A 10,692-nucleotide genomic window follows, 5' to 3' on the forward strand; every position below is an offset into this window, starting at 1 on the left:
GCGGGTGGGGCCCAGAGCAGGGCGGAAGGGGTACAGGGTCCCAGCTGACCGGCAGGGGCTCTGTGGAGCCGGGCCAGCTTCCCCCTCTCCTTGCTGGTGCAGCCCAGCCCGGCTCCACAGACCCCTGCCGGCCTGTGCCCCGCTTTGGGCCCCACCAGCGCTGGCCCTGAGACACTGGTCCCGAGATAGTGAGCAGGGGGAGGGGCACCTGTCAAGGGGCTGGGCTACCCAAGCAGCCTTCGTCAGCTTGCCAAAACTGGGTAAGCGGCCCTCTTCCCAAAATAATTGCCCGCCCTGATCTAGATGTTACTCTTATGAACAGACGCTACATGTGAGTTGCATCACCGAAATCAATTAAAATACCTGCAGGAGGAAAGGTCTACAGTATCAATTATTTCTAGAAGGCACACACAACAATGATTACACACTCACTTAAGCTGAGCGAATATGTACTCCAGATTAGGCCTCAGCTTGTCAGCAAGGGGGTAGTCAAGAATGTATTTCAGGTAAATCTGAAAAGAAAATATAGGAGGGTTACCGGAAATTGTGGACACGGTCAAGAAAATAGTTAGGGGGCTCGGATGCATGACTTAGAAGGAGAGGCTGAGGGAACTGGGCTTATTTAGCCTGGGAAAAAGAAGACCGAAGGGGGTTTTAATAGCAGCCTTCAACTACCTGAAGGGTGGTTCCAAAGAGGATGGAGCTGGACTTTTCTCAGTGGTGGCAGATGACAGAACCAGGAGCAATGGTCTCAAATTGTAGAAAGGGAAATTTAGGTTGGATACTAAGAAGAACTTTTTTCCCTAGGAGGGTAGTAAAACAGGAACAGGTTACCCAGAAAGGTGGTGGAATTTCCATCCTCAGGTTTTTAAGACCCAGCTAGACAAAAGCTTGGATGGGATGGTATAGCTGGGAGTGGGATTAGATAACCTCCTGCGGTCTCTTTCAACCCTAATGTTCTATGATTCTATGATCAGTTGTTCCTGAAGATCTGCAGAGGGTTTTTCTAACTGTGTCAGTTAAGGGTGCATTTTTTCTCCTTACTTCTCACTGACATAGCTATGTTATGTCAGCAAAACCTTGTAGTGCAAGGCTGAACCTCTGTGCACAGGGGGTGACTTGCACCAAGAAAAGAGTGGGGAGACTGGCACAAAGAAACACTGCAGATGGAGCCCTGGCCAGAGCTTCAGCCCAGAAATAAGCAGATGGAGAGTTGCCGGGTAATGGGGTCACTCCTGTTGAATGGAAACAAAATCACAGATTTTGGAGACCAGATGGGACAGTCACAGTCATCCAGCATGAGGTTCTGCAGAACATAAGCCACAAAGCTGCACCCAGTTATTCTTGCATCAAGTTCACTGCATCTGCATGAGCCACAGCAGATGGTTTAGAAACTCCTCCAATCTTGCCACACAGATTTGAAGCGACAGAAAACCCATTTTGTAATCCAAGGGTGGACAAAATGTGGCATCATGCCACAAGTGGCACAGGTAGCCTCTCTGTCTGGGGAGGGGAAGGCAGCAGTGGCAGATACAGCAGGTGCAAAAAACAGCAGTGGACAGAGCAGGGAGCAGAAAGCAGAGGAAAGGGATGAGAGTAGCGCTCAGGGAGAGTAGTGGGGCTACTTTGTAGCACACCTGCCAAAAAGGTTGGTCCTCCACTGCTGTAAACTGGTCAAAAGCTGCACTTTCTTCCCTAGTTAAAACTACCTGCTATTAGTCTAAATTTACACGGAAGAATATTCACCAAAGACTGCTGTAGGCATTATGCAAATAAAAACACACAACTTGTCAGCCTGGATGCAAATTATTTCTTAAGGAACTATTTTAATTGCCTGAAAGCTAAATGCAGGAGACCAGGCACGTGCTTTCCAACGTTGCAGATTTTTTGGTCGTGGCCTGATGCTCCAGGGACTCCAGAAAGGGGAAAGAGGATTTTTTTTTCTACTTTTGTTTCTCATTTTTAGCCCTACCTCTGAAACCAAGCTACTCCAACAATGATTGCTGGCGAGTTCTTCCCTGTTAGATGCAACTCCCTTTTCCCAAACACGTGTAGACCCTTTCTACCTATTGCCAAGAGCTTCCAGTTTGCTTAGAATTCAATCTGCACCTACTATAAGATCTCTCTCAGCAAAGCGGGTAAATCCAGCAAAGCATTTAACTCAGCAAAGCATTTAAATCCATACAGTACTATTTTTAAAGCCTGCAGGTAAATCCATCCCAGGACTTCAAGCTAAGCGTGCGCTTGAAAGATCCTGATTCAGCAGAATGTTATCTTCTTCCTTATCAGACAGTTCATGTTATCATAAATGCAAGAGGGAGATCAAACAAAGCAATGGGAATAACAGAGATGGAAATATTGATGTTGCTGACTTTCGAAAGGAGATAAAATAATTAGTGGTTTACAGAATGTAGCTGGGGAGCACAAAAGAATGCAGCACGCTATCAAATTAAAAAGACTGGAAATTCAAAATTGTTAAAAGGAGCCACTTTTCCAACAGTATATTATTAGGCAATGAAACTCAATGATCACTACCAGTCACTGAAACAAAAGAATTTAGAAAGATTCTAAAAGGGTTTGTACATTTCCAGCAACAAGGCTTTGCACAGTTATAATAGTCATTGCTAACAGAATCTGCAAGGGGAACTCTCTCGCAAGCTCTGGGGCTCAAACCAATCCTGAAACCCAGGTAATCCCCAACATGGGGGTGGATAATTCCACTCCTGCCAGACATAGGGCTCTTTAATCCTTCCTCTGTGGAATCTTGTGCTGATCCCCAATAAAGTTAGGAGACTGGACAGGCTGGACCACAGGTCTGCTCTTGTCTAGCAAAGCCTAGATTCCCCTGGCAGCTCAGTTCAGACAGAGCATTAGGAGAGTTGTGGCTCTTACTCATGTGTACCAACAGTCACAAAATGCACCCTGTTAGCATGGTTTGAATAAACTAGGATGTGAAGCTTAAGGAAAGGAACTGCCTTCTACAAACCTGTCTGCACTGGACTCGCACTGGTTCGCCCTGCCCCGTCACAGCAAGCTTGGCGACCTTCTGCATGACAGCATCAATCTCAGGAACAATCAGCTTCCTGGATACAATAGCCTTAAAAACAGTGAAAGGACAACTGGAGTCATTGTCATTCTGATGGCATATTGACAAGTACCGCACAGTAAATGAAGGACAAAAACTCTGGTGCTATCCTAACACTGGCTTTTGCATTCCTCGCCTCCTTTCCAAAAAAGGGAACTTGCCCAGACCAGTCTGATTTTACTGGAAGACCCAATGCATGGGTCAGCATGAGCTTCCTCTTCATTAAAGGGAGGAGGATGTTGAATCTTTAACAAAAGAATCCATATCCCAAATGTCAGTCACTCAGTGAAGTGAATAAATGTTAACAAAATGGCCACCCAAAACATTATTAAGCTGTGACTAAAACCCTTCCCAATTACCCAAGTATCTTGTAATTTCCTCATTTCACTAGTTCTGTGGTCATCTTTCAGCTGAGAGAGAACTTCAATATCTAAAATGTCAAACAAACTTTTCAGTCTGTAAGGGCACCTTAACAAGACCAAAGGCATTCTGGAACCTTTCACTTGATTGGCAGTCTTGCCAATTTTATCAGCAAGTGGAAAAGAAAAGCACTTTCATTTCTATAGTTGATAACATCTAAGCCACACTCCACAGCAGTACCTTTAAAAGACCGAAGGCGGTGGCTTGACGTGAGGTATTGTAGATGTCTTCTTCAGCATACCCAAGCAACACCTGTAGCTGTTTGTCCGTTATGTGACTCTTCGTATTCCTCACAAGTATAGTCACAGACTACAAATTAAAACTGGATGTTGTAATGTGGATGTACCAGCACAATCCATAAGATCAGTTCATACTTCAATTCCATGATACAGTTCACAACAAATCATACTCTTCCTGAAACCTGAAATGTAACCTTGTAGGAAGCCTAATTTGTTTTGTACTGCTAGTGCTTTAATATATGATAAACTATAACTCTGGAGCGTACAGCTAGCCTTAGTTGCATAAGGAGTAATCATTGCTAAGTCTACAGCTAGCAAGTTAAAATCAAAAAACCTAATCAAGGTTGAAGCTTGAATGCACGTGCCTACACATGCAACAAATACAGACCCCTCAGTTTAATGAGCCTGATCACATGCATAATGGCTTATGGCTGTATTGAGAGAAAAATTCCTCCACATTTCTCTTCAGTACAATTCACTTTATAACTCAGTTCTAGGGTGACGTTAATTCTGCAATGCTTTTTAGCAGTACATTTGCCAGAAGGACACTACACAAGATGACTACCATAACTGTTTTTAATTTTCCTCTTTCCTAGGCTCATTCCAGCTATAGGTTTTTATGCATTTCAACTGGAAAACAAACTTAAAAAGTGAGAAAGTTCACTTTTTCCTTAAAAGTGAAAGAGATGGTGGTGACAACATGCTACTCTAGGAAGATATAAGTAGCTAGAAAATGTGCTTCTGTAAACACTTCAGTACCACAGAGACACAGTGGTGTCAAGTGATCAGTAGAATTGCTTAAAGTTTCCACTGAAGAACAGCCAGACAGATTTTTTTTTTTTTTTTACCTCCCTATGATCCTAACCCAACAGCTGGAGCTGCAGGACTGGATTGCAATTCTCACGGCCCTATTGTGTTACAGTTCTGATTTCTCAAGAGTATGTGATCTTTTTTGGTTCAACTTACTTTGAAACAGTTCACGACCAAATGAAAGTTCTGGCCCTTGGCTGCTCCTGTCTTGGCAAAGTCTTTTAGCAGAAGGAAGAGCTGTTTGGTGAGCTGCTCCAAGTTCTTTTCAATAGATGGCAAAGGGAACTTTAAAATCCACACAAAAGACTGCAGAGCACTAGTGATCACCTGAAGAAGGAGCAAAAGAACCAAACACAGGTTTATCAGGCTTTAAAGAGCAGTGCTTTTTGGTCTACAATTGCAAGCACACAGCAGTGAAGAGAGTGGACCTATCAAAAGCCACAAGTAAGTGGCTAGTAATTTCTGGAGCCCAAGAAATTCTCTCGCTGTCTATCAATCACCTACATCTGGCTCAAAACACAGTACCTCTCAACAAACAGCAACAGTACAGTTCCTCAGCCTTCATGAGATTATTTTTCTAGAGGAGGGATGGGTTAATATTTTAGATTTTTTGATTATGCCAGCAATCCAGAAGGAGAGCACTGGAGAATGCTAACCCTCTCACCCAAGATCTCAGCAGGGACCTGGACAAAGTTATCAGAGGCACAAGGGCAAGCCATTGACTCACAAAGCTACTTGGCTCTGGTTATAAGCGAGCCAAGACCTTTTATAGACAGTGAAATATTATTTGCAGTGGTTTAGTTTATTTGTAATCCACCAGAAGGCTGCGAACGTTTGCTCAGTGTCTAGCACAGTAGGGCTTTGGTCTAGGACCCAGGGCTTCTAGGCACTACCAATAACGAAAATAAATTTGAGAGTACAACTTGGTGCAGCCTTACAAAAGCTTGGACACTGTATGCTGCATTCATCTGTCTGTCCATCTGTTCCCCATATCACCACAATCTTATCACTGAACACCTCACAGTCTTTCATGGTATTTAACCACACAACCTTGAGATACCTTAAAAAGGATCTGATTTTTCAGAGGGCAGGTGCTCAGCACTTTCTGAAAAACACGTTTCTTTGAGGTGCATCAAGTTAGTCTCCTGAAATCATGTGAAAAATCATGTCTCTAGTGTTTTCCGGCAAATCAGCTAGTCCATCAGATGCCTTTGTTATAATGCAGAGCACCCAAGCAGACCCCACACTCCTGAACATAATGTTTTCTCCACGCAGAGGGAGAACCTTGTTTGGTAGCACAGTAGTCACTGGGAGAGCACACTGATGAATGAGTAGAAGCCAACAGTTAAACTGTTGCCTGTGCTGTGCACTGCCACTTGAGAAAGGCAACCACAGCTCTCACTTAGTGTGGAACCGGTCCAACGCCAAGCACAAATGGGATGATCTGCTCACCAGGAAACCACTCCTGACTCTGATGTTAAAAAAGAAAAGGGGAGCTTGATCACGTGAAGTACTGAACAACTCCTTTGCACAGTAAGGTCTTCTATGAAGCACCACATACGAAGTCAACAGAGTGCTCCATTAGCATCATATGAGAGTAGTTCAAAGGGATGATGATTGATCCCTTAGTACTAGAGATGCATCGATGCATCAGTCCATATCATATCGGCACTGATAAAAGGAAAATTGACATTACTGGCAATCAGCTTTTACTTGGCTGGCATGGCCAATAATGTTGCTGATAAATACTGTGTGCATGCACACAGCCACAAATGCAGCCCGGCAGCTTGGAGACAAGCGTCTGGCTGGTAAGTCTGTGGGGGGAAAGAGCAGGGGGGACAGATCGAGGCATTGAGGGAAGGAGTGGGGCTGGGGCAGGTAATGCCCAGCGAAGGCAGGGCGCAGGACGGAGCTGCGGCTCATCCAGGGGGCACGGGGGGGGTAGGCAGCTCCTGCCATTGCACGCCTCCCCAGGGGAGGCACAGGTAGCACGTGCCCCCTGGATCTGTGCGTGAGGCAAGGGTGGGATGGGGGCTGGGGCTGTGCCAGCCTCTTCCTGGCAGGAGGGGAGGGCTGGGCCGGGGCTGGGAGGGGAGGGTTATGACAAATTTTGGGGTGGTGTAGCCCCCACCCCCACAGCTCCCCTCCCAGTGCTGCTACCCCCTACCCCACTACCACCCAGCCCCCCCACTGGAAAGAAGCTGGTGCAGCCTGCAGTAGCAGCCCACCCTTGCCCTGCACACAGATCCAGGGGGCACATGCCTCCCCTTGGGGTGCATGCAGCAGCAAGAGCCGCCTCCCCAGATGAGCTGTGGCTCTGTCCTATGCTCTGCCCTGGCTGGGCAGTGCCTGCCCTTGCCCCACTCTCTCCCTCACCATGGGGGCCTTGATCTGCCCCCCCACACACCTTCCCTTCCCCCACAACAGACTTACCAAACAGTTGCTGCTCTCCAAGCTGCTGGGCTGCATCTCAGCAATCAGATCAGTAATCGGCCAATATGGCTCATTAATAATTGGCCGTTGTTATCAGCTCAAAAAAACCTTTATTGGTGCACCCCTGCTTAGTACTGGAAACCCACAATATTATTATGATACATTGCAAAGAAAGGGATAGAGGAGAAACCAAGAAAAGGGATTAGGAAAAGCCTGAGGAGCCTTCTGAGGGTGAGGACAGCAGTGCCAACTAGAACCAGAGCAAAAGCAAGTTTCTTTTCTTCCAAGTTACTTGGAAACTAAAGTCAAACTAAAGCCAAAATACATTCAAATTTAAAAGATAAGCTTTCTTTTTTGTTCCCACAGTGAGGAAAACTGTTTGAACCAGTGATAATACCAGATGCCAGAAGCCACTAGTGAATTTTCCAACTCTTGATTTATTACAATGACAAGTGGACGCATTTCTAGAAGATATGCTTCAGCCACACGAGTTCTTGGGTTCAATGCAGAAGTAACTCTAAGAAGTTTAATGGTTTAATGGACATAAAAAAGTAGACCGAATGGCCCCTTCCAGTCTTAAACTCTCTATACAAATGAATGCTGAGATGTCTAACAGCATCCACATGGTAAGAACTGCTCACTATTCGTTTTTGGCCATGACTGAATTAGAAAGTCAAAGGCATAACATTATTTCACAGGTTATGAACCTCTTAAGATATCACCCCCTAATAATTAGTCTTAACATTTAAGAAATACAGTATGAACACTAGAGGTCTTTCACTTAACAGTGAGGGGAACTCCTGAGATCTGTGATGCTGAAACAGTGCTCAGTAGAAGAGGCAGTACAGAGCTTAGAAGTGTACCTTCACATCCCTGGACTGCAGGCAGTTTATCAGCAGCTGAACAAAAGGATCCAGCATTTCTAAAACGCGCTCCTCTGAAGAATTAATTTTGGATCTCTTCAGACTCATGTGCAGCAGCTAGTGTAGAGAATACACATTGTAGTAAGGACAGCGCTTATAATACTTACATGGGCTAAATAAAAACAACTTTTTTCAGGACACAGTAAAATAATGCAGCACCACAGGAAAAGCCTTTAACAAAGCAACTGCTCCTTGCAACTTTTTAAAGGCACATCACTAAAGTCAATTAAGTTATATCAGTATTCACATATGGGAAAAGTCTCACCCGGAGTCCTGAGTCAACCAAGATATACATGTTAGTCTTGCTGCTAACAGGTGCTTTCTGTCCTCCTCGACTTGGAGTAGGTGGGAGGAGCAGGCAGCTTTCTGGTTGCAGACGAGGATCTGAAGGAGGTGCGGCTTTAGTTCTGCAAATTATCATGAAGCAAAACTTACATTTAGACACTGATCCCTATCAGAGACTTGCTACTGGCAGCAAGGGCATTTCTCTCCATCTACAGCTGATAGTAAGCACTGCAGGCAGCAAATCCAGGCAAGTCCAACCAAAAAAGGGCTCAATGAAAAAAACCTGACTGACAATTTTACTTATCTGGGGACGAATATGTTAGCTTTTCTTAAAGTCCTGCTTCCATGCTTTTCTCACACATCAGTCAATTCTCAAACTCCTATGAAAGGGCCACCTTAGTGCCAATTTATTTTTTTAAAACTCTACAAGCTTAAAGACACTGCAACTTCCAAACCTCTTCCATAATTATTACATCTTCTTCTCACATAAAAACTGACCTTTCACTATATTTGAGAAAAATGTAGCTACAGTGGAAAAAAGAAGGGAAGTGAAATATAGAACTGCAGCAGTAAAGACACCACAATCAGACATCCCTCCCAAAGTTCATTTTCTCTCTTACTGAAGGCTCCCAGCAGGACAGCAGAGCGTGTCTAAGACATACAGACTCCTGAGCGAGATCTGTTTCAATCAACTCCTAACCACTGGCATTTTCAGGCTTTGACAGCTCTGCTTTCAGAGTATGGATGTGACTTGTTCATAGCCAAGGTGAAGCGTAAATGTAAGGCTGTGAGAAGCATGTCGGGGGAAGCTCTAATACACGGGCTGGCAAACTTTTTCAAGACGTGGACCAGAACTATCCAGCTCCTGTCTGGCAAAGGGCAGGTGACTTTTACAGTGCATCAGTGGCAGGGGCTGTGAGGTGGGAGGGAGCAAGGAAGGCAAGGGAAGGAGGGGTCCCCACCAAAGCCACACAACTGGGAGCTGTTTCTGCTCCATTGCTGCGTCTCCCAGCTCCCCAGTCCCTAGCTCCAGTGCAAGTCCAATTTCCAGTCAGACCAAAACTGAGCCAGGTCCAGGCTGAGTAGGGGAGCAAGTGTGGATAAGCCAGAGCAATGTGGAAGCAACTTCTGGCTCTCTAGCTCTGGTGTACCTCCATGCTGCTATTGTTTCTCCCAGCACCCCTGTTCCTGGGCTGCAGTATGAGCACAGCTTCTACGCAGAAGGGACCTGTGGCATGGACACAACTTCCAGCTGCTATAGCTCTTTGCTGCTCAGCCCCAGTGTGGGCAGGGGCACAGCCAAAGCCCTGCAGCTCTGTGAGCTGGATGCAGTGAGTCTGCAGGCTGGATTCAGCCTGCAGGCTGTATGTTGCCAACCCCTGCTCTGATATATTAGGGAAGGCAAATCTGACAGTCATTTCAAGTGCAAAAATCTCAAGGAATTACTCCCCACCCCCCGACTCCTTGGAATCTCAAACCAGTAAACACCAAGCTATAAATTGTGTCATTTTCTCTAACTTACTTTGCCTTTTCAGTTAACAGAGGCAGATTTTCACTGATCAGGCCGTGGCTGAGCAGGAGTACAGATTCTGCATTCATTTCCGGATTCAGAATCAATCCTGCCATAATGCGACGCAACGTTTCATTCACCTTGCGGGATATCTTCAGGCTTGTGGTATTCTCTAAGATCTACAGGTCACAAACAGAAGTCATAGGAAGCTGTAACACATCTCTGTGTCACAGCTGTCTCTGTGGGGAGTATTTAGGAGTTACAAGGATGGCCAAAGCAGTTTCTCTGTTCTCTATTGTCTCCCTGATGATCCCAGTTCTCAAGACTGCAGCACAAGTAGGATCCTGCTGCCTTCCATGTACAGAGAGGTCCCTTCATCTTCTCCCTGCTCTCCACCACTTCACTTTGTGCACTGCCAAGAATCCAATGTTACTGTGAAATACCAGAGCTCACAACTGCACATGACTCCACTCCTGCCAGAGTTTTGTGGGGTAACAGCATATACCTGATCAGAACCCTGCTCAAGTTACTGAGGCTCCACATGGATGAACACTTCTACAAATATGGAGATGTAGGAAGCTTCTGCAGGGCCCCACTCAGATAGAGCAGCTTGCAGGACAGAGACTCTTACCAGTTCCAGTGAAACTGATGTAACAAGAGATAGAAAGGACCTGTAAAGAAGATGCCTTTTTTTTTTTTTAAAGTAGGGGAGTGGAGACAGGAGGGAAGATGAAAAATATTCCCTTATCATAGATAAAAATATTAATTCCTTATTTTGCCCTTTAAGAGTACACTGACTTCCAGCAGAACAACTGAAACGCAAGGCAGGGCCTGTGTGGTTATGGCATGCTAGCTACTGGGAGCAATCAGGTTCTTCCTTTGATGGTGCAAGAGTTAACTATGTTCAAAGTGGAGATCTTACCAAAGGCTCTGGTTATGTTTCCTTACCTCTTTTAATGGAAGAATGAGTTTGGTCACTTGGTCTTT

The 10,692-nt window shown here is 45.3% G+C and overlaps 1 protein-coding gene across 1 annotated transcript in view; it reads right to left on the bottom strand.

Annotated features, from left to right (window-relative positions):
• Positions 1 to 10,692, bottom strand: part of UTP20 (UTP20, small subunit processome component) — a 101,033-nt gene that overhangs the window by 14,172 nt on the left and 76,169 nt on the right. The window contains 8 exon segments of the mRNA XM_006024210.2: positions 433 to 512; positions 2,987 to 3,097; positions 3,686 to 3,814; positions 4,711 to 4,881; positions 7,851 to 7,967; positions 8,176 to 8,317; positions 9,718 to 9,884; positions 10,654 to 10,692. The exon segment at positions 10,654 to 10,692 is cut by the window's right edge and continues 9 nt beyond it. Of these exon segments, the coding sequence (XP_006024272.1) occupies positions 433 to 512; positions 2,987 to 3,097; positions 3,686 to 3,814; positions 4,711 to 4,881; positions 7,851 to 7,967; positions 8,176 to 8,317; positions 9,718 to 9,884; positions 10,654 to 10,692 (956 nt within the window).

The sequence above is a fragment of the Alligator sinensis genome, unplaced genomic scaffold, assembly GCF_000455745.1.
Source record: "Alligator sinensis unplaced genomic scaffold, ASM45574v1 scaffold166_1, whole genome shotgun sequence".
Classification (NCBI taxonomy): Eukaryota; Metazoa; Chordata; order Crocodylia; family Alligatoridae; genus Alligator; species Alligator sinensis.